Raw genomic sequence first — 24927 nt, 5'->3', positions numbered from 1 at the left:
GGCATTCTTTAAGCCAAAGGGAATAACAGTAAACTGATAATGGCCATCAGGTGTTGAGAATGCTGTTTTCTCTATTGCTCCAGGTGCTATTTTGATTTGCCAGTACCCTGTTGTCAAGTCAAAGGTACTTAGGAATTGGGCTGCACCTAATTTGTCAATCAATTAATCAGCCCTTGGTATGGGGTGAGTATCTCTCTTGGTGACAGAGTTGAGCCCTCAGTAGTCCACACAAAACCTTATCTCTCTTTCCTTCCTTGGTGTGAAGTTTGGGGCCCAAGACCACTGGGCTAGCCCAGGGACTGTCAGAGTGCTCTATCACTCCCAAATCCAGCATCTTGTATACTTCCACTTTGATGCTTTCTTTGACTTGGTCAGACTGTCTGAATATTTAGTTTTTGGCAGGTAAACTGTCTCCTGTGTCCACATCATGGGTACACAGATGTGTCTGTCCAGGGTTCAAAGAAAGGAGCTGAGCAAACTGCTGTAGGACTTGCTTGCAGTCAGCTTGCTGTTGGCTAGAGAGGGCGTCTAAGTAGACAACTCCCATCCACTGAGCCATCTTTAGGGTCAGTTCAGAGGAGGTCAGGGAGAGATTCACTCTCTGCTTCCTGATCCTCATCAGTAACCCTCAACATGGTTATGTCTGCCCTGTCTTTGTAGAGTTTAGGGCGGTTAACATGGATCACCCGCTTGGGTGTCTTGCTACTGACCAGGTCCACCAAGTGACCTGACTCTTCTTTTCTAGCCCTAGGTAAGGGCCACTCATCAGTCCTGGAGTGCCCTGGGAGGCACAGGCTCCAGAAATAGACTTTCTGCCGTGGCTGAATTTCAGCCATTGCAGCCTTTTGGTCATACCACAACTTCTGGAGTTGTTGGCTGGCCTCAAGATTTTTGCTTCCCTTTTCCATGTACTCTGCCATCCTGGAGCGGAGGCCTAGTACATAGTCCACTACATCTTGTTTAGGCTCATGGAGAGGTGTAGGAAGTTGGCTCTGTATGTGCTATTTCAAAGTAAGGAATAGCATGCACAGAGTCCAAGGGTTCCCCTTAGAGGTAAAATAGTGGTAAAAAGAGATAATACTAGTGCTCTATTTTGTGGTAGTGTGGTCGAGCAGTAGGCTTATCCAAGGAGTAGTGTTAAGCATTTGTTGTACATACACATAGACAATAAATTAGGTACACACACTCAGAGACAAATCCAGCCAATAGGTTTTGTTATAGAAAAATATATTTTCTTAGTTTATTTTAAGAACCACAGGTTCAAATTTAACATGTAATATCTTGTTTGAAAGGTATTGCAGGTAAGTACATTAGGAACTTTGAATCATTTCAATTGCATGTATACTTTTCAAGTTATTCACAAATAGCTATTTTAAAAGTGGACACTTAGTGCAATTTTCACAGTTCCTGGGGGAGGTAAGTTTTTGTTAGTTTTACCAGGTAAGTAAGACACTTACAGGGTTCAGTTCTTGGTCCAAGGTAGCCCACCGTTGGGGGTTCAGAGCAACCCCAAAGTTACCACACCAGCAGCTCAGGGCCGGTCAGGTGCAGAGTTCAAAGTGGTGCCCAAAACGCATAGGCTTCAATGGAGAGAAGGGGGTGCCCCAGTTCCAGTCTGCCAGCAGGTAAGTACCCGCGTCTTCGGAGGGCAGACCAGGGGGGTTTTGTAGGGCACCGGGGGGGACACAAGCCCACACAGAAATTTCACCCTCAGCGGCGCGGGGGCGGCCGGGTGCAGTGTTAGAACAAGCGTCGGGTTCGCAATGGAAGTCAATGAGAGATCAAGGGATCTCTTCAGCGCTGCAGGCAGGCAAGGGGGGGCTTCCTCGGGGAAACCTCCACTTGGGCAAGGGAGAGGGACTCCTGGGGGTCACTTCTGCAGTGAAAGTCCGGTCCTTCAGGTCCTGGGGGCTGCGGGTGCAGGGTCTTTTCCAGGCGTCGGGACTTAGGTTTCAGAGAGTCGCGGTCAGGGGAAGCCTCGGGATTCCCTCTGCAGGCGGCGCTGTGGGGGCTCAGGGGGGGACAGGTTTTGGTACTCACAGTCGTAGAGTAGTCCGGGGGTCCTCCCTGAGGTGTTGGTTCTCCACCAGCCGAGTCGGGGTCGCCGGGTGCAGTGTTGCAAGTCTCACGCTTCTTGCGGGGAGTTGCAGGGTTCTTTAAAGCTGCTTCTTGGAACAAAGTTGCAGTCTTTTTGGAGCAGGTCCGCTGTCCTCGGGAGTTTCTTGTCATCGTCGAAGCAGGGCAGTCCTCAGAGGATGCAGAGGTCGCTGGTCCCTTTGGAAGGCGTCGCTGGAGCAGAGTTCTTTGGAAGGCAGGAGACAGGCCGGTGAGTTTCTGGAGCCAAGGCAGTTGTTGTCTTCTGGTCTTCCTCTGCAGGGGTTTTCAGCTAGGCAGTCCTTCTTCTTGTTGTTGCAGGAATCTAATTTTCTAGGGTTCCGGGTAGCCCTTAAATACTAAATTTAAGGGCGTGTTTAGGTCTGGGGGGTTAGTAGCCAATGGCTACTAGCCCTGAGGGTGGGTACACCCTCTTTGTGCCTCCTCCCAAGGGGAGGGGGTCACAATCCTAACCCTATTGGGGGAATCCTCCATCTGCAAGATGGAGGATTTCTAAAAGTTAGTCACCTCAGCTCAAGACACCTTAGGGGCTGTCCTGACTGGCCAGTGACTCCTCCTTGTTATTCTCATTATTTTCTCCGGCCTTGCCGCCAAAAGTGGGGGCCGGGGCCGGAGGGGGCGGGCAACTCCACTAGCTGGAGTGTCCTGCGGTGCTGTGGCAAAGGGGTGAGCCTTTGAGGCTCACCGCCAGGTGTTACAGCTCCTGCCTGGGGGAGGTGTTAGCATCTCCACCCAGTGCAGGCTTTGTTACTGGCCTCAGAGTGACAAAGGCACTCTCCCCATGGGGCCAGCAACATGTCTCTAGTGTGGCAGGCTGCTGGAACTAGTCAGCCTACACAGACAGTCGGTTAAGTTTCAGGGGGCACCTCTAAGGTGCCCTCTGGGGTGTATTTTGCAATAAAATGTACACTGGCATCAGTGTGCATTTATTGTGCTGAGAAGTTTGATACCAAACTTCCCAGTTTTCAGTGTAGCCATTATGGTGCTGTGGAGTTCGTGTTTGACAAACTCCCAGACCATATACTCTTATGGCTACCCTGCACTTACAATGTCTAAGGTTTTGTTTAGACACTGTAGGGGTACCATGCTCATGCACTGGTACCCTCACCTATGGTATAGTGCACCCTGCCTTAGGGCTGTAAGGCCTGCTAGAGGGGTGACTGACCTATACTTGCATAGGCAGTGAGAGGCTGGCATGGCACCCTGAGGGGAGTGCCATGTCGACTTACTCGTTTTGTTCTCACTAGCACACACAAGCTGGCAAGCAGTGTGTCTGTGCGGAGTGGGAGGTCTCCAGGGTGGCATAAGACATGCTGCAGCCCTTAGAGACCTTCCTTGGCATCAGGGCCCTTGGTACTAGAAGTACCAGTTACAAGGGACTTATCTGGATGCCAGGGTCTGCCAATTGTGGATACAAAAGTACAGGTTAGGGAAAGAACACTGGTGCTGGGGCCTGGTTAGCAGGCCTCAGCACACTTTCAATTGTAAACATAGCATCAGCAAAGGCAAAAAGTCAGGGGACAACCATGCCAAGGAGGCATTTCCTTACAAGAGGTCTCTCCCAGCCTTCTTTTACAAGTGCCAGTGGTCCCCTTACAGGATGGCCAAACAGAAGCTCAAAGGGGGAAAACCCTACTCCCTTCTGTGGCACCTCTCTGTAGGCAAAAAGCTGGCATGGCCGGAGGATATCGCATCTCCTTTTGAGTTTTTCAGGGAGCCCCATGATCATGCCCTTCAGTGTCTTGTTGAACCTTTCTGCGAGACCATTGGTTTGTGTATGGTATGTCGTGGTGAATTTGTAAGTCACCCCATACTCATTTCACATATGTTTCAGGTAATCTGACATGAATTTGGTACCTCTGTCAGAAACCACCGCCTTAGGAAAACCCACTCTGGTAAAGATACCTATGAGTGCTTTGGCTACTGCAGGGGCAGTAGTCGACCTAAGGGGAATTGCCTCAGGGTACCTGGTAGCATGATCCACTACTACCAGTATATATTGGTTCCCTGACGCTGTGGGAGATTCAAGTGGACCCAGTATGTCCACACCAACCCTTTCAAAGGTGACCCCACCACTGGAAGTGGAATGAGGGGGGGCCTTTGGATGGCCACCAGTCTTACCACTTCCTTAATAGGTGACACAGGAGCTTCAAAACTCCCCTACCTTCTGGGACATATTGGGCAAATATAAATGGTTGACTAATCTCTCCCAAGTTTTTTTGCTTGTTCCAAATGCTCAGCAAGGGGAATGTCATGGGCTAAGGTCAGAATGAAGTCCCTAAACTCCAGAGGCACTACCACTCTCCTAGTGGCACCAGGTTTGGGATCTCTTGCCTCCGTGGATAGCTAGCATGGCTGCATGGATCTTGAGCTCTACCTCAGCCCATTCTGAGGACTCCATCCTCCCAATAGACCTGATGCTCAGCTGCTTGCTGATTTAGGCCTTCAAGAGTAGGACAAGTATGTTGTCCCTGACGCAGGTGTTCACTTGAGGGTCTCCCTGGGCCCAAGAGCTCTACCTGCTAAGGCTCCATGGACTCATTTCCCTCAGGGGATAGGACATTTTCCTGGGAAGAGAGGTTCTGTTTCTTGTGCTATGTAGACACTGGTGACAGTCTTCTTACCTTTTCTCTTGGAAGGTTGGGCCATTATTCCAGACTCCAACACTTCTTTTTCACCCTTTGCTCTGGTCTGTGTTCTTTTCTTGAAACACACCAGTTCAGGGATAGCTAGCATGGCTGCATGGATCTTGAGCTCTACCTCAGCCCATTCTGAGGACTCCATATTCCCTAGCAAACACTCTACTGGAATTGCAGAGGAGACTCCCACATTTTTCAGGCCAGTAACCCCTCCCCATTCTAAAGTCACTATTTCCATGGGATGGACTTTAGTTTCATTGTCAGCATTGGTGACTGGATATGTCTGTCCAGCCAGATACTGTCCTGGGGATACCAGTTTGTCACCATGTTGACACTGGCACCTGTATCCCTCAGGGCTTCTACCTTATTCCCATTTATCAAGAGCTGCTGCCTGTATTTTTGCATGTTATGCAGCTAGGACACACAAGCTGTGAGGCAGTGAGCATTTGCTGAGTGTGGGGTCCCTAGGGTGGCATAGTACATGCTGCAGCCCTTAGAGACCTTTCCTGGCCGCAGGGCCCTTGGTACCAGGGGTACCATTTACAACTGACTTATGTGTGTGACATGGTTGTGCCAATTGTGGAGACAAAGGTACAGTTTTAGGGAAAGCACACTGGTGCTGGGGCCTGGTTAGCAGGGTCACAGCACACTTTCAATCATAACTAGCATCAGCAAAAGGCAAAAGGTTAGGTGGTAACCATGCCTACAATATCATTTTGATATAGTATATACTGAGCCAGCTTCCTACACTGATGTAACAATGGAGAGTACCCTTTGGTCCCCAGATGGTGTTCACTGTATAAATGGTTATACATATACGTATGCTGATGGATATAAGCCATACAAACCATATGGCATTTTTAAACTGATATACAAACAGCTGAGAAGCTTTGAAATGAAATCAGGAGCAGGTGCCTTGGTTTAGTATTGGAAGCATAAACAAAGCTGGGGAATGAAGCAAAGATGATGGGACAATGGAGGGCAAATAAAAAACTTGACTGCAGGCCTACAATAAGTGCTCTTAAACTGATTCGTGAAATGAGGGGAACCTGGATGGAAAGTATACATATTAGCAAATACCATGTAGGCATTAAAATAAAGGGGCTGTGAAAATATCAGTACTAAAAAGGTAGTCTGGACGTTGCAACTAAAATTGTATGCATCTACTTAAGTTACTTATTACGGTCATGTTCTTTCAAATGAGTACAGTTTTTTCTTCAGATTCTTCACCTTGAGTTCTTTCCTCATCCCCTGGTAGTATCCAAATTGTTTTAAAATTATAGTATATCATCAGTGCACGTGGTGCTCTTGCAGAGTCAGACTCAGGCTCATGAGACTTCAACCATAATTGATAATGCAACCTCACAAGTGTAACACTCTGCACCCGGGACATCAGTTCAGCCAGGGCAAAGAAAAAATGGATAAAAACAAATAAACACAAAAAACAATTATATATTCCTGAAAAGCATATAAACTCATCAGAGGGAGGAGGTGGTTAGGTTACAAAGATTCCATGAGAAGATCCATATCCATGAAAAATAACTGTTTTTCATTTTCTAATACTAACAACATAGCTGTTATCTCACATCTATTCCCTAGACCAGTTATCCTTTCCTTCTCTTGTATTATTACACTAGTATAGCATTGAGAAGCCTTTTTTGTTAAAAAAAATAAATAGCCCTCTTTTGAATTGTGGATGTTAGTTGCTGTTATTAAATATCATTAAACCACATTAAACATACTTTTCAATTGTTGTATAAACTATGCATAAATTATATTTCTCTAGATTCTGACATGCCGGACCATGACTTGGAGCCACCACGGTTTGCACAACTTGCTTTGGAGCGGGTTTTACAAGACTGGAATGCTCTGAAGTCTATGATCATGTTTGGTTCACAAGAGAATAAAGACCCGTGAGTGTTTGCGTTTGTTTGAACATTTGTTAATCGTTTTAATTCAAATTGCACCTTTCTTACTATATTTTTGTTTAAGTCTTAGTGCCAGCAGTAGAATAGGCCATCTTCTACCGGAGGAACAAATCTACCTTAATCAACAGAGTGGTACTATTCGGTTGGATTGTTTCACACATTGCCTTATCGTCAAGTGTACTGCAGATATTTTGGTAAGAATATAGTATTCACTGTGTCCTACATTTAATATTTTCCAGGTTATGATAAGCACCAGTTACCATAATGTTCATGCTTGCAGGACAATATTTATAGTTAATGTACAGCCGTTTTGTCACTGGACCTTTTATTAATAATCATAAACATTTGATGTACAATATAGCTACACTTTTTCAGCATATAGAAAACTTACATATTTTTTTTTAGCATGTGATGCTGTCATACAGATGTTGTGCAGGCGTCTGCGATCTAGTGTTTTTTTTTTTTTTTTGTCTTAGATAAGGGCCTTCTTTTTTGACTTGACTCGTGACTCCTCTCCTCAAACCCACAATTCATCTGTACACAAACTGCTCGTTATGTTTTTTTCCCCTATCTAATTTAGACATGTTTTGAGTGTTGTATTAAAACTTGTGTATCAAGAGAGACTTCATTGCCAGAGAGGCAAGCACTGATTCATGCATACCTGTGTTCGATTGCATGTGTAGCTGCAGATACACATGATTTTGCCATCTAGTGTTGGGCTCGGAGTGTTACAAGTTGTTTTTCTTCGAAGAACTCTTTTCGGAGTCTCGGGATTGAGTGATTCCTCCTCTCGGTCATACTGCCAATATAGATGGTTGAGTCCTGAAAGAGACACCTGCAAACTCAGTGTCTTGCTAACATGCAGGAGAATCGCCACTGTTGACTGAGTCTCCCTGTAGGAAGTTGGCTCTGTATATACTATTTCAATGCAAGAAATAGTGTGCACAGAGACCAAGGGTTCCCCTTAGAGGTAAGATAGTGGCAAAAAGAGATAATTCTAATGCTTTATTTTGTGGTAGTGTGGTCGAGCAGTAGGCTTATCAGAGGGTAGTGTTAAGCATTTGTTGTACACACACAGACAATAAATGAGGAACACACACTCAGACTTACTCCAGGCCAATAGGTTTTTATATAGAAAAATATATTTTCTTAGTTTATTTTAAGAACCACAGGTTCAAGATTTACAAGTAATACTTTAAATGAAAGGTATTTCACTTAGGTACTTTAGGAACTTTGAATAATCACAATAGCATGTACAGTTTTGGCAAAAATGGCAATAAGCTATTTTAAAAGTGTACACAGTGCAAAAATCAACAGTTCCTGGGGGAGGTAAGTAGAGGTTAAGTTCACAGGTAAGTAAAACACTTATAGGGTTCAAAGTTAGGTCCTAAGTAGCCCACCGTTGGGGGTTCAAGGCAACCCCAAAGTTACCACACCAGCAGCTCAGGGCTGGTCAGGTGCAGAGGTCAAAGAGGTGCCCAAAACACATAGGCTTCAATGGAGAACAGGGGGGGACACAAGCAGGCACAGAAAGTACAGCCTCAGCGGCACAGGGGTGGCCGGGTGCAGAGTGCAGACAGGCATCGGGTTTTGAATAGAAAGCAATGGGGAGACCCGGGGGTCTCTTCAACGATGCATGCAGGCACGGGGCTGGTTAGTAGGGTCCCAGCACACTTTCAAATCATAACTTAGCATCAGCAAAGGCAAAAATTCAGGGGGTAACCATGCCAAGGAGGCATTTCCTTACACTCCCCTTCAACATCACACAATCCCCCTGTTATCTCCAGAACATCCATACATGTTTAGGGGCCACTCATCTTGATAGGCAAAGCCTGTTCCAGCCAGAAACAATTAACGATATTTCTTGTCTTTTCTCCTTTACCAGATGTTTCCTCCTCTGATAGTGACTTCGACAATGAAGTTTTTAGTATATATGGCATATTGAATTGGTTTTAAATGTGCGGTTACATGTGCACCTGTTGTAGGAATGTCTTGCAAGGCAGTGGTCACCAGAGACTGTGGACTGGGAGGATCTAGTGTTGATGTAGCCCAAGCACTATTGGGACTGGACTGTCCCTGGAAAAGTGAAAGGGGTGTATACCCCTGCCCTGAGTGACGTGACTGCATGTGAAACTGATGTGCTGTTGATTTTTTTTTATTTATATTTTAGTCTTGCCTATCTAATGTGTTGTGCTCTAGTCTAGGATTGTCAGTAGTGATTCCAAGATCCAGAACTTGTTAAAAGACCTGAAGGGGGAGAACCTAGTGTTCCCACTATATTTACGTAGGACTATTGTCAATGTCTTGTTCACTTAAAGGATATTGATTTCTGCGGATTAAAAGCACTGAAAATACTTGTTCGATGGCATATGTTGCTGCAGATACACATGTTTGGCACAGTCCGCTGCCTGGTATTGGGCTCGGAGTATTACAAGTTGTTTTTCTTCGAAGAAGTCTTTTTGGTCACGGGACCGAAGGACTCCTCCCTCCTCGGCTCCATTGCGCATGGGCGTCGACTCCATCTTAGATTGTTTTTTTCCGCTGTCGGGTTCGGACGTATTCCTTTTCGCTCCGTGTTTCGGTTCGGAAAGTTAGTCAGAATCTCGGAAGAAAGCGTCGGTATTGTTCCGTTCGGTATCGGGATAGTTAGGTACATCGACACCGATCATCGGAAGACTTTGGGGTAGTTTCGATCCCCCATCAGGGCCTGGTCGGCCCGACCGCGTGCGACATCGAAGCCGATGGAACGGACCCCGTTTCATTTCTGCCCAAAATGTCACAGTAAGTATCCTTATACAGATCAGCACTTGGTCTGTAACTTGTGCTTGTCCCCCGAGCACAAGGAGGATACCTGTGAAGCCTGTCGAGCCTTCCGGTCCAGAAAAACACTCCGGGACCGAAGAGCCAGGCGTCAACAAATGGCGTCCACGTCGACAAAACAACGTTTCGACGAGGAAGAGGAAACATTCTCGGTTCCGGAATCAGAATCCGGAGACTCCGACGTCGAACAACAGCAACAAACTGTGAGTAAGACGTCAAAGTAAATCCATCGACAAACCGAAAGCCCAGGGGACGCCACTGCCAACAGGCCATGGCTCGACCCATAAAACAGGCGACCCGTCGAAGGCGCCGAAAAAGGGCACGCCCATAGCGAAGACACCCGACTCCGGTCGAGGGACCGCCATGGAGCAACCTCGGAGCCGAGAAAGCGGCTCCGAGAGACAAAAACAAGATACCGGCACCGAAAAACATCGGCACCGAGAATCCATGCCGAAAGGAACAAAAATTCTGTCGGTGGCGAAACCGAAAAAAGATTCTCTCTCGGCGCCGAAAAATACCACACCTTCATCCTACTCAGAGGAACAAGGAATAAGTGGCCAAATGCACAGATTTGGACAAGAGCTCCAAAGTGTAGAATCGGACTACACACAAAAGAGACTGTACATCCAGCACGACACAGGGAAGATATCAACCCTTCCCCCAATCATGAGGAAAAGAAGGATCGGACTTCCAAAGGATGACGCACAACCACAAGCCAAAGTGGTTAAAAAAGTCACGCCTCCGCCCTCTCCACCACAGGCATCGCCGGCACAAACACCGCCACAAATGCACTCACCAGCGCAAACTACCATAAGTCATGACGATCAGGATCAAGACGCTTGGGACCTGTATGACACCCCAGTGCCGGACAATGATCCCGAGTCATACCCCACAAAGCCGTCACCGCCAGAGGACAGTACCTCATACTCGCAACTGGTGGCTAGGGCAGCAGAATTCCACAATGTCCAACTGCATTCCGATCCTATAGAGGATGATTTTTTATTTAACACCCTCTCGGCTACACACAGCCAATATCAATGTCTCCCAATGCTACCAGGGATGTTACGGCACGCAAAACAAATTTTTGAAGAGCCCGTAAAATCAAGAGCCATCACCCCAAGGGTGGATAAGAAATACAAACCACCACCCACAGACCCAGTGTTTATTACTTCGCAGTTACCACCTGACTCCGTGGTAGTAGGGGCAGCTCGCAAGAGAGCAAATTCACATACATCTGGCGACGCCCCACCTCCGGACAAAGAAAGCCGAAAATTTGATGCGGCAGGGAAAAGAGTAGCATCACAGGCAGCCAACCAGTGGCGCATCGCAAATTCACAAGCGCTGCTGGCCAGATATGACCGCGCACACTGGGACGAGATGCAACTTCTCGTAGACCATCTTCCCCAGGAATACCAAAAAAGGGCGCAGCAAATAGTGGAAGAGGGACAAACTATCTCAAACAATCAAATCCGCTCTTCACTAGACGCAGCCGATACTGCAGCAAGAACAGTCAACACTGCTGTCACCATAAGGAGACACGCTTGGCTACGCACTTCAGGCTTCAAACCTGAAATCCAGCAGGCTGTCCTTAATATGCCCTTCAACGAGAAACAACTTTTTGGCTCTGAAGTGGATACAGCCATTGAAAAACTTAAAAAGGACACTGACACGGCCAAGGCCATGGGCGCACTCTACTCCCCGCAGAGCAGAGGCTCTTTCAGAAAAACTCCATTTAGAGGGGGGTTTCGTGGCCAACCCACAGACACCACCAGCCAACAAACAAGAACCACACCATATCAGGGTTCCTTCCAAAGGGGAGGTTTCAGGGGATATCGGGGGGGTCAATTCCCAAGGAGTAGGGGAAGATTCCAGACTCCAAAAACACCTCCACCTAAACAGTGACTTTCAAGTCACGCAACCCCTTCACTCAACACCAGTGGGGGGAAGACTAAGCCAATTCTACCAATCTTGGCAACAGATTTCAACAGACAATTGGGTATTAGCAATAATCCAACATGGCTATTGCATAGAATTCCACAACTTCCCACCAAACATCCCCCCCAAAACACGCAAAATGTCACCACAACATTTAGAACTTTTAGGACTAGAAGTTCAAGCACTACTGCAAAAGGATGCAATAGAGTTAGTACCAGTACAACAAAAAAACACAGGAGTTTACTCCCTGTACTTTCTAATTCCAAAAAAAGACAAAACATTAAGACCAATATTAGATCTCAGGACACTAAATACCTACATCATATCGGACCATTTTCACATGGTCACACTACAAGACATCATTCCACTGCTCAAACAGCAAGATTACATGACCACATTAGACCTAAAGGATGCGTACTTTCATATACCAATACACCCTTCTCACAGAAAGTACCTACGGTTTGTATTCAAAGGAATACATTACCAATTCAAGGTGTTGCCATTCGGAATAACAACTGCACCAAGAGTGTTCACAAAATGTCTAGCAGTAGTAGCAGCACACATCAGGAGACAACAGATACATGTGTTCCCTTACCTAGACGATTGGCTAATCAAGACCAACACAGTAAAAAAATGCGTAAACGACACCACATTTGTCATACAAACCCTTCACAAACTGGGGTTTTCCATCAACTATACAAAATCACACCTAGAACCGTGTCAAACACAACAATATCTAGGAGCAACCATCAACACATCAAAAGGAATTGCCACTCCAAGTCCACAAAGAGTGCAGGCATTCCACAAGGTAATAAGTGCTATGTTTCCAAACCAAAAGATACAAGCAAAACATGTGCTAAAACTTCTAGGCATGATGTCATCATGCATAGCCATTGTCCCAAACGCAAGACTACACATGCGACCCTTACAACAGTGTCTAGCATCACAATGGTCACAGGCACAGGGTCAACTTCAAAATCTGGTGTTGGTAGACCGCCAAACATACCTCTCGCTTCTATGGTGGAACTGCAAAAATTTAAACAAAGGGCGGACATTTCAAGACCCAGTGCCTCAATACGTTATAACAACAGATGCTTCCATGACAGGGTGGGGAGCACACCTCAATCACCACAGCATTCAAGGACAATGGGATATACACGAAACAAAATTTCATATCAATTACCTAGAACTGTTAGCAGTATTTCTAGCGTTAAAAGCCTTCCAACCCATAATAACACACAAATACATTCTTGTCAAAACAGACAACATGACAACAATGTATTATTTAAACAAACAAGGAGGAACACACTCAACACAATTGTGCCTCCTAACACAAAAAATTTGGCAGTGGGCGATTCACAACAACATTCGCCTAATAGCACAATTTATCCCAGGAATACAAAACCAACTAGCAGACAACCTTTCGCGAGACCACCAACAAGTCCACGAATGGGAAATTCACCCCCAAGTTCTGAACAAGTACTTTCAAATTTGGGGAACACCCCAGATAGATTTGTTCGCAACAAAAGAAAACTCAAAATGCCAAAACTTCGCATCCAGGTACCCACACCGCGAATCACAAGGCAATGCTCTATGGATGAGTTGGTCAGGGATATTTGCGTACGCTTTTCCCCCTCTCCCTCTCCTTCCATATCTAGTAAACAAGTTGAGTCAAAACCAACTCAAACTCATACTGATAGCACCCACATGGGCAAGACAACCTTGGTATACAACTCTACTAGACCTTTCACTAGTACCGCATGTCAAACTACCCAACAGGCCAGATCTGTTAACACAACACAAACAACAGATCAGGCATCCAAACCCAGCATCATTGAATCTGGCAATTTGGCTCCTGAAATCCTAGAATTCGGACACTTAGACCTCACACAAGAATGCATGGAGGTCATAAAACAAGCTAGAAAACCTTCCACTAGACACTGCTATGCATCTAAGTGGAAAAGATTTGTTTACTACTGCCATGCCAATCAAATACAACCATTACATGCCTCTACTAAAGACATAGTAGGATACTTACTACATTTGCAAAAAGCAAATCTCGCTTTTTCATCTATAAAAATACACCTCGCAGCAATATCTGCTTACCTACAAACTACTCATTCATCGTCTCTATTTAGAATACCAGTTATTAAAGCATTCATGGAAGGGCTAAAAAGAATTATACCACCAAGAACACCACCAGTTCCTTCATGGAATCTTAACATCGTCTTAACAAGACTCATGGGTCCACCTTTCGAACCCATGCATTCCTGTGAAATGCAATATCTAACCTGGAAGGTCGCATTTCTCATTGCAATCACATCCCTCAGAAGAGTAAGTGAAATACAGGCATTTACCATACAAGAACCATTTATTCAAATACACAACAATAAAATAGTTCTCAGAACAAATCCAAAATTTCTGCCAAAAGTAATCTCACCATTCCATTTAAATCAAACAGTAGAATTGCCAGTGTTCTTCCCACAACCAAATTCTGTGGCTGAAAGGGCACTACATACATTAGACATCAAAAGAGCACTAATGTATTACATTGACAGAACAAAGCTAATCAGGAAAACAAAACAACTGTTCATAGCTTTTCAAAAACCACACATAGGAAATCCAATCTCTAAACAAGGCATTGCTAGATGGATAGTCAGATGCATTCAAACATGCTATCTTAAAGCCAAAAGAGAATTGCCTATTACACCAAAGGCACACTCAACCAGAAAGAAAGGTGCTACAATGGCCTTTCTAGGAAACATTCCTATGAGCGAAATATGTAAGGCTGCAACCTGGTCTACGCCTCATACGTTTACTAAACACTACTGTGTAGACGTACTAAATGCACAACAAGCTACAGTGGGCCAAGCTGTACTAAGAACATTATTCCAAACTACTTCAACTCCTACAGGCTAAACCACCGCTTTTAGGGGAGGTAACTGCTTTATAGTCTATGCCAAACATGTGTATCTGCAGCAACATATGCCATCGAACTGAAAATGTCACTTACCCAGTGTACATCTGTTCGTGGCATTAGTCGCTGCAGATTCACATGTACCCTCCCACCTCCCCGGGAAGCCTGTAGCCGTTTAGAAGTAGATCATAAATCTTAAACATCTGAACATTTGTAAATAATTATTAGAAACTCTTAACGTACATACATATTCACTCCATTGCATGGGCACTATTTATACCAAACAACTCCATCCTCACCCTCTGCGGGGAAAACAATCTAAGATGGAGTCGACGCCCATGCGCAATGGAGCCGAGGAGGGAGGAGTCCTTCGGTCCCGTGACCAAAAAGACTTCTTCGAAGAAAAACAACTTGTAATACTCCGAGCCCAACACCAGGCAGCGGACTGTGCCAAACATGTGAATCTGCAGCGACTAATGCCACGAACAGATGTACACTGGGTAAGTGACATTTTCATTTATTGAGGAAGCAAGCAGTGCCCTACTGTTCCCATTCATATAAAGTTCCACTTAGATGTGTCACGCAAATCCTTGTGCTGACATCCTGTGGGCATGTCCAGTGTGTGTATTTAAGGCAGGTGTCTCCAACCAGTCTATTGTGAAATATGAGTAGCTCGGAGCCTTGAGTTCATTTTTAACTAAGCACAAAGCCACTTTTTCCTTTCAAAGTTAGGGGAATGCTGGCATTGTTTTATCATTGGGCTGCAGACAGCAGGGCCTAATAATGAGCATTACTCAGTCAGATTTATGACCTAGGCTGGGGCACAGGTATTTACCTGTTTAATAAAAGTCCTTGTCAAGACAATATTGGAGAGTAAGAACAAAATTATGTTTCAGATTGCTTTTAAATGGCAGGAAATTAAACAAAAATGTACTTCAATTATTTAGTTAACTTCATTTTAATTTTCTTCCATTTCAAAGTGTTGCATTTACAGACAGCAGACCTCTTGCTCCCAGTGGCAAGTAAACACTATGCCAAATATATAAAACTGAAAAAATACATTTGTTTTTTTTACTTGGTGAACATTAGGATGTAGGAAAATATTTCTAGGAAACATTAAGCCTTAATGTTTTTCTACACTTTCAATAAAGCTACTTAGGTCTTCAATTTTTACTTTAAATTCTTCCCATTTAAACAGATGTCTTTATTTTTCTGTTATAAATATAGCACCGGGTTTAAAAGCTACTTGGCTAAACTGGTCAGGACCAGTCAGTTAACACACTAGCAGTTGGTAGGTTCTCTGGGGGCACCTCTAAGGTGCCCTCTGAGTGCATGTATTGGTGAATCCAACACTGGTGTCAGTGTGGGTTCACCAATACGAGATGTTTATATAGAAAACATCCCTATATTCAGTGAAGCCATCCTGTAGCTGGGGAACTCATAGTGACCAGTGTCCAGTACATGCATTTAAAATGGCTTCCCTGGTCACTTAATGTGTCCAAGAATGGACTGAGATATAGCAGGGGCCTATTTGTTCTTGCAGATAAGCCCACACACATATAATATAATGCACCCTGACTTAGGGATGTGAGGCCTCCTCAGAGAGGTGACTTACATATACTGCATGCAGCATTAGGGGACATGGCATACAGGCTGTGTGCCATTTTGTGTTTTCACTTTTGTCTGCACCAAGACAAAGCCTGCAGTGGCAGCCTGCCATGTGCTTGATGAGGGGCTTCTTGGGGTGGCACAATTCGTGCTGCAGCCCTAAGGTGACCCTCTTTAGTACCCTAGGCCCTAAGTACCAGGGCTACCATTTAGTAAGGACTTAGAAGGTGCTAAAGGTTTTGTTGATAGAGGGAAGCAGCTGTGCAGTTTTAGGGGAAAGACCTGCACTGGGTTACTGGGTTACTGGTCATTAGTCAAAACTACATCAGATATAGGGCAAAAAAGTGAGGGGCTAACCAAGCCAAAAAGGGTTTATTTCCGCAGTCTTGTAGGGCTATTCAGAAGGGCTATTCCTTCCCTTTCCATTCTTTCCCTCCCCCCAGTGCCGCCAGCACAAGAACTGCTGGTGGAGGATCATCATATCCTTGCTTTGAGAGAAAGTTACAGCTGTCTTGGCCAAGGAGCTATAGAAAGGGTTCCAATATCAGAAGTAGACAGTGGTTTTTATTCCTGCTACTTTCTGATTCCCAAGAAGAACAATGGTGTTCTCCCTATTCTAGGCCTCTGAATCATTAATCTCTTCCTCAAAAAGGAGTAACTCAAGATGCCCACTTTGGCTCCGGTCTTGTTGCCCTAGACAAAGGAGACTGATTGGTAGCGTTGGACCTGCAGAAAGCTTATGTTCGATGGCATCTGTCGCTGTAGATACACATGTTCTGCAATAGCTCGCCATCTGGTGTTGGGTCGGAGTGTTACAAGTTGTTTTTCTTCGAAGAAGTGTTTTCGAGTCACGGGACCGAGTGACTCCTCCTTCTGTGCTCATTGCGCATGGGCGTCGACTCCATCTTCGATTGTTTTCTTTCCGCCATCGGGTTCGGACGTGTTCCTGTCGCTCCGAGTTTCGGAACGGAAAGATAGCTGAAAACGGAAGATTTTCGACGGTATCGTTGCGATCCGGTTCGAGATAAACACACACGACGACGCATTGAACATCGAAGCGCTTCGGTGCCCTTCGGGGTAGATTTCGGCACACCGTCGGGGCCTAGTCGGCCCGACCGCGTGGAGAACAACGCCGATGGAACGGACCCCGTTTCGATTCTGCCCTGAATGCCACAACAAATATCCTTATACGGACCAACACTCGGTCTGTAACCTGTGCCTGTCACCCGAGCACAGCGAAGAATCCTGTGAGGCCTGTCGGGCGTTCCGGTCCCGAAAAACTCTGCGCGGCCGTCGAGCGAGAAGACTGCAGATGGCGTCCACGCCAAAGGAGCATCGACAGTTCGAGACAGAAGAGGAACAGGAGGAATCCTTTTCCATCCAGGATTCAGACTCAGACGAACTCGACAATACAAAAACTGTGAGTAAGACGTCGAGATCAGAACTTAAAAAAGGCAAAAAGGCCCAGGGGACGCCACTGCCAACCGGCCATGGCTCAACCCAAATTACCGGTGACCAACAATCGGCACCGAAAAAGGCCCATTCAGTGTCGAGATCGTCCGACTCCGGTCGAGACACCGGCACGCAGCCTCCTCGGGACCGAGAGAGTGCTAAAGAGAAGCATTGACACCGAGAGTTCGGTGTCGACACGGATCGACGCCGAGACAGTGGCGCCGAAGACCATAGGGGCCAAGATTTTTCGGCACAAAAGAAGAGGAAGGTTACCTCGGAGCCGAAAAGACAAACAACAGGGTTTTCGGAGCCGAAAAAAGCACCAACAGACCCAGTTTCAGGCTCCTATACTGAAGAGCATTCTATGTCTTCACAAATGAAAAAACACAGATTCGAACAGGAACTGCAATCCACTGAAGTGGATCACACGCAAAAGCGTATCTTTATTCAGCAGGGGACAGGGAAGATCAGTACCCTTCCACCTGTCAAAAGAAAGAGAACACTTCAGTTTATAGCACTAGAGGCTCCTCAGCAACAAACAGCAAAGAAGGTAACACCTCCTCCCTCGCCTCCACCTGTAACTCCGGCTTCGCCAACTTACACCCCGTCACATTCGCCTGCTCACACCGCCATGAGCCACGATGACCAAGATCAAGACGCGTGGGACTTGTACGATGCACCAGTGTCTGATAACAGCCCAGACACATACCCAACTAGGCCATCACCACCTGAGGACAGCACAGCCTATTCACAAGTGGTGGCTAGAGCAGCACAGTTCCATAATGTGGAACTACACTCTGAACAAGTAGAGGATGACTTTTTATTTAACACCCTCTCCTCCACCCACAGCTCCTACCAAAGCCTGCCTATGCTCCCAGGCATGCTACGCCATGCAAAGGAGATCTTCAAGGAACCAGTTAAAAGTAGGGCAGTAACGCCTAGAGTGGACAAAAAGTATAAGGCGCCTCCTACGGACCCTGTATTCATCACCTCTCAGCTGCCACCAGACTCTGTGGTGGTAGGGGCTGCCAGAAAACGGGCAAATTCACACACTTCTGGGGATGCACCTCCCCCAGATAAAGAAAGCAGAAAGTTTGATGCAGCCGGGAAGAGGGTCGCTGTCCAAGCAGCAAACCAGTGGCGCATCGCAAACTCACAAGCGCTGCTAGCGCGATACGACAGAGCCCACTGGGATGAGATGCAGCATCTCATTGAACATCTCCCAAAAGATCTACAAAAAAGAGCAAAACAGGTTGTTGAGGAGGGTCAAAACATTTCCAACAATCAAATACGCTCCTCTATGGATGCAGCAGACACAGCCGCAAGGACCATTAATACGTCGGTTACCATCCGTAGGCACGCATGGCTCAGAACGTCTGGATTCAAGCCAGAAATTCAGCAGGCAGTACTTAACATGCCAGTAAACGAAAAACTTCTGTTCGGTCCGGAGGTCGACACAGCCATAGAAAAGCTCAAAAAGGACACTGACACTGCCAAGGCCATGGGCGCACTCTACTCCCCGCAGAGCAGAGGATCTTATACCACCTTCCGCAAAACACCTTTTAGAGGAGGGTTTCGGGGTCAGGCCACACAAGCTAGTACCTCACAGTCCGCACCGTCCACCTACCAGGGACAGTACAGGGGAGGCTTTCGGGGCCAGTATAGAGGAGGGCAATTCCCTAGGAATAGAGGAAGATTTCAAAGCCCCAAAACCACTACCAACAAGCAGTGACTCACACGTCACTCACCCCCCCCCCCCCACACAACACCAGTGGGGGGAAGGATAAGTCAATATTACGAAGCATGGGAGGAAATAACTACAGACACATGGGTCCTAGCAATTATCCAACATGGTTATTGCATAGAATTCCTGCAATTCCCTCCAGACATACCACCAAAATCACAAAATTTATCAAAACACCATTCACAGCTTCTAGAGATAGAAGTTCAAGCACTACTGCAAAAAAATGCAATAGAATTAGTACCAAGCACACAAATAAACACAGGAGTTTATTCACTGTACTTTTTGATACCAAAAAAGGACAAAACACTGAGACCAATTCTAGACCTCAGAGTAGTAAACACATTCATCAAATCAGACCACTTTCACATGGTCACACTACAAGAAGTGTTACCATTGCTCAAAAAACACAACTACATGACAACCCTAGACCTCAGACGCATATTTCCATATACCAATAGATCAATCACACAGAAAATATCTAAGGTTTGTATTCAAAGGAATACATTACCAATTCAAAGTATTGCCTTTTGGTTTAACAACCGCTCCAAGAGTATTCACAAAATGCCTAGCAGTAGTCGCTGCACACATCAGAAGGCAGCAAATACATGTATTCCCGTATCTAGACGACTGGCTAATCAAAACCACTTCGCTCACACAATGCTCAAACCACACAAATCAAGTCATACAAACCCTCTACAAACTAGGGTTCACCGTCAACTTTGCAAAATCCAACATTCAGCCAAGCAAAGTACAGCAATATCTAGGAGCCATAATAGACACGACAAAAGGAGTAGCAACGCCAACTCCACAAAGAATTCACAATTTCAACAGAGTCATTCAACACATGTCTCCAAATCAGACAATACAAGCAAGAACAATACTACAGCTCCTAGGCATGATGTCCTCATGCATAGCCATTGTCCCAAACGCAAGACTGCACATGAGGCCCTTACAACAGTGCCTAGCCTCACAGTGGTCTCAAGCACAGGGTCACCTTCTAGATCTGGTGTTAATAGACCGCCAAACTTACCTCTCGCTTCTATGGTGGAACAGTATAAATTTAAACAAAGGGCGGCCTTTCCAAGACCCAGTGCCACAGTACGTAATAACAACAGATGCTTCCATGACAGGGTGGGGAGCACATCTCAATCAACACAACATAAGAGGACAATGGAACATACATCAAACAAAACTGCATATAAATCATCTAGAATTATTAGCAGTTTTTCAAGCACTAAAAGCTTTCCAACCAATCATAATCCACAAATACATCCTTGTCAAAACAGACAACATGACAACGATGTATTATCTAAACAAACAAGGAGGAACACATTCAACGCAGTTAAGCTTATTAGCTCAAAACATATGGAAGTGGGCAATCCACCATCAAATTCGTCTAATAGCACAGTTTATTCCAGGGATCCAGAATCAACTGGCAGACAATCTCTCTCGAGATCACCAGCAAGTCCACGAATGGGAAATCCACCCACAAATTCTAAACAGCTACTTCACACTCTGGGGAACACCTCAAATAGACTTATTTGCAACAAAAGAGAACGCAAAATGCCAAAACTTCGCGTCCAGATACCCACACAAGCAATCCCAAGGCAATGCCCTATGGATGAACTGGTCAGGAATATTTGCTTACGCTTTTCCTCCTCTCCCTCTCCTTCCTTATCTAGTAAACAAATTGAGTCAAAACAAACTCAAACTCATTTTAATAGCACCAACGTGGACAAGACAACCCTGGTACACAACACTGCTAGATCTCTCTGTAGTACCCCACATCAAACTGCCCAACAAACCAGATCTGTTAACGCAACACAACCAACAGATCAGACACCCAGATCCAGCATCGCTGAATCTAGCAATCTGGCTCCTGAAATCCTAGAATTCGGACACTTACAACTTAGCCAAGAGTGTATGGAAGTCATAAAGCAGGCCAGAAGGCCATCCACTAGACACTGCTACGCAAGTAAGTGGAAAAGATTTGTTTGTTACTGCCATCATAATCAGATACAACCACTACACGCAACTCCAAAACATATAGTAAATTACTTGCTCCATTTACAAAAAGCAAAGCTAGCCTTCTCTTCTATTAAAATACACCTTGCAGCAATATCTGCATACCTGCAGACTACCTATTCAACTTCCTTGTATAGGATACCAGTCATCAAAGCATTCATAGAAGGTCTTAAAAGAATTATACCACCAAGAACACCACCTGTTCCTTCATGGAACCTAAACGTGGTCCTAACAAGACTCATGGGCCCACCTTTCGAACCCATGCACTCTTTCGGAATACAATTCCTAACCTGGAAAGTTGCCTTTCTCATCGCCATTACATCTCTAAGAAGAGTAAGTGAAATTCAAGCGTTCACAACACAAGAACCTTTTATACAAATACATAAAAATAAGGTCGTCCTACGACCTAATCCTAAATTTTTACCAAAAGTTATTTCACCGTTCCATCTAAATCAAACGGTAGAACTACCAGTTTTTTTCCCACAGCCAGATTCTGTGGCTGAAAGAGCACTACATACATTAGATGTCAAAAGAGCATTAATGTACTACATTGACAGAACAAAGAACATCAGAAAGACTAAACAGCTATTTATTGCATTCCAAAAACCTCATGCAGGTAACCCAATATCAAAACAAGGTATAGCCAGATGGATAGTTAAATGCATCCAAATCTGCTACCTTAAAGCAAAAAGACAACTGCCCATTACTCCCAGGGCACATTCAACAAGGAAAAAAGGTGCTTTAATGGCCTTTTTAGGAAACATCCCAATGCATGAAATATGTAAGGCAGCCACATGGTCTACGCCTCACACATTCACCAAACACTACTGTATAGATGTGCTATCCGCACAACAAGCTACAGTAGGTCAAGCTGTATTAAGAACTCTATTTCAGACAACTTCTACTCCTACAGGCTAAACCACCGCTTATGGGGAAATAACTGCTTACTAGTCTATGCAGAACATGTGTATCTACAGCGACAGATGCCATCGAACTGAAAATGTCACTTACCCAGTGTACATCTGTTCGTGGCATCAGTCGCTGAGATTCACATGTGCCCACCCACCTCCCCGGAAGCCTGTAGCAGTTCAGAAGTTACCTTCAATTTTGTACATTTGTATATATATTATTTAAACCTTTAATAGGTACAAACTTACACATTTCATTGCGCGGGCACTATTACTATAGTACAACTCCTACCTCACCCTCTACGGGGAAAACAATCGAAGATGGAGTCAACGCCCATGCGCAATGAGCACAGAAGGAGGAGTCACTCGGTCCCGTGACTCGAAAACACTTCTTCGAAGAAAAACAACTTGTAACACTCCGACCCAACACCAGATGGCGAGCTATTGCAGAACATGTGAATCTCAGCGACTGATGCCACGAACAGATGTACACTGGGTAAGTGACATTTTCATTCTATATCCCCATCTTCCCTGCCCACAGTTGTTACCTACGGATCAAGGAGACACAACAAGCACTTTCAGTTCACCGCCCTCCCCTTTGGCCTTACCAGTGCCACTCTGGTGTTCACCAAGGTGATGACAGTGATCGCAGCTCATCTGCGGAGATTACGATGGCTGGCTTTTGAATGCAGGCTCGCCCCAGTCTGTCGTCTTCCACCTTCAGACTAAGGTGGACCTCCTGCATTCGCTGAAGTTCACTGTAAATGTGCCTAAATAACACCAGATTCCTTCTCAGATGCTCCTTTTCATTGTTGCTGTTGTGGACACAGTGCAGTTTCGGGCTTGTCCTCCCGAGCAGCGAGTCCATGATATTCAGGCTATAGCAATGTTTTAGCCTCTGTCCTGAATTTCGGTGAGAATGACTGAGGCTCCTGGGCCTTGTGGCCTCCTGCAGGTGAATCATGCCAGATGGCATATGTGGTGTCTGCGTGGGACCTGTCATAAGAAAGGGCACGGCATCAGGGGAATCTCTCCAACATGGTCCAGATCTTGGAGGGAACTGCAAAAGACCTGCAGTGGTGGCTGCAATTGGGTCAAAGGCAGACTTCTCTCCGTTCCCCATCTAAACCTTAGAGTTGTGACAGACGCATCACTCTTGGGATGGGGGTGTCCATTAGGAGAGGTGGAGATCAGAGGTCTCTGGTTTGCAGCAGAATCCAGACTCCACATCAACATACTGGAGCTTTGTGTGATCCGGTTATCATTGAAAGCATTTCTTCCCTCTGTCAAGGGGAAGTTAGTACAGGTGTTCACGGACATCACCACTGTCATGTGGTACTACAACAAGCAGGATGAGGTGTGGTCATGGACACTTTGACAAGAGGCCCTGCTTTTCTGGAATTGGCTGGAACAGCCTGGCAAAACTGTGGTGGTCCAGCACATGGCAGGTTCTCTGAATGCCGGAGCGGACAAAAACAGACGTCGGGCCTAGCGGATCACAAGTGACTTCTCCATTCAGAGGTGGTACAAGGACTCTTTAAGCAGTGGGGAGATCCTTGGTTAGATCTGTTCACCTCCGAAGAGAATGTGCAATGTTAACAGTTTTGTTTGTTGGAGTTTCCATGGCAACTGTACACCTTTCCGCCCATACCACTTCTTCCCAGAGTTCTCAAGAAGATCAGGAAGGACCGGGTTCAAGTAATCCTTGTGGCTATGGCCTGGGCATGAAGAGTCTAATATCCCAAGTTTTTGAAAATGAGTCCTGATTTTTTTCCCCCCTCCCTGATCAGGCTGCCCCTTCAGGTGAATCTTCTGTTGCAGCAGCAAGGTAGGGTTCTCCACCTGAACCTATTACCTCTCCGCCTCCATATGTGGAGATTGAGCGGCAACAGTTGATAGCTTTTGACTTTCATTCCGAAGTCAGTAAAGTTACTTTGGCACCCAGGTGTCCCTCCACTAAAACAGTATATGCCTGCTGTTGGAAACACTTTAATTATTGTACAGAAAGGTCTGTTGACCCTCTTTCTGCTTCTCTTTCTGATATCCTTCTTTTTATACTTTCCCTTGCCCAGCAGGGTTCTGCCTTGGGTACTCTTAGGGCTATCTTTCTTCCTTATCGACATTAATTTGGCTGCCTGTTCACCCTTCACTTTTCAAATCCCCCATTGTACATAGTTTCCTCAAGGTTTTTGTACATATGTTTCCCCCCTGCGCCCTTTGTTAGTCCTCAATGGGACTTAAATATGGTCCTCACAATTCTCATGTGCTTCCTTTGAGCCTTTACAGAACTGTCCCCTCCGGCTGCTCACCATCAAGACAGCCTTCTTAGTGGCCATAAGATCTGCCCGGAGGGTGAGTGAGATGCAAGCTCTGTCATCAAAGACACCATATCTCACTATCTAGTCAGACAAGTTGGTACTCAGAACTCGTGCCTATTTTCTCCCCAGAGTGGTGACCCCATTTCATCTGGGTCAGAACATCACCCTGCCCACCTTCTTTGCTCCACTGCATCCCTCTAAGGAAGAGGAGCGATTCCACCGACCGGGCCCAGAAAGGGGGGTCATTGTTCTACCTTGACCGCACAAAAGATTTCTGGGTGGATGACCAACTCTTTGTGGAATACGTTAGAGCAAAGAAGGGTCGGGCAGTGCAGAAGCAAACCAGTTCGTGCTGGGCCGTTCTCTGCATCCAGATTTGCTACACATTGGCCAAGAAGCAGCCTCCTGAGGGCTTGAGGGCTCATTCTACCAGGGACAAAGCTGCTACCACTGCGCTAGCTTGAGGCGTACCAGTCCTGGAGATCTGTCAGGCGACAACATGGGCATCTTTGCACACG

The 24927-nt window shown here is 45.7% G+C and overlaps 1 protein-coding gene across 8 annotated transcripts in view; it reads left to right on the top strand.

Moving 5' to 3' along the window:
- The window catches only part of UBR5 (ubiquitin protein ligase E3 component n-recognin 5), a 1605594-nt gene that overhangs the window by 882175 nt on the left and 698492 nt on the right, over positions 1-24927 (top strand). For 4 of the 8 annotated variants that reach the window (XM_069220579.1, XM_069220578.1, XM_069220581.1 and 1 more), the window contains 2 exons: positions 6541-6667; positions 6747-6876. In XM_069220579.1, the coding sequence (XP_069076680.1) occupies positions 6541-6667; positions 6747-6876 (257 nt within the window). The remainder of the gene's footprint in view (positions 1-6540; positions 6668-6746; positions 6877-24927) is intronic. The other 4 variants (XM_069220580.1, XM_069220582.1, XM_069220584.1 and 1 more) reach the window with 1 other exon arrangement.

The sequence above is a fragment of the Pleurodeles waltl genome, chromosome 2_2 (assembly GCF_031143425.1).
Source record: "Pleurodeles waltl isolate 20211129_DDA chromosome 2_2, aPleWal1.hap1.20221129, whole genome shotgun sequence".
NCBI lineage: Eukaryota > Metazoa > Chordata > Amphibia > Caudata > Salamandridae > Pleurodeles > Pleurodeles waltl.
The sequence above is the reverse complement of the archived record's forward strand: the minus strand, read 5'-3'. Positions and strand labels throughout refer to the sequence as shown.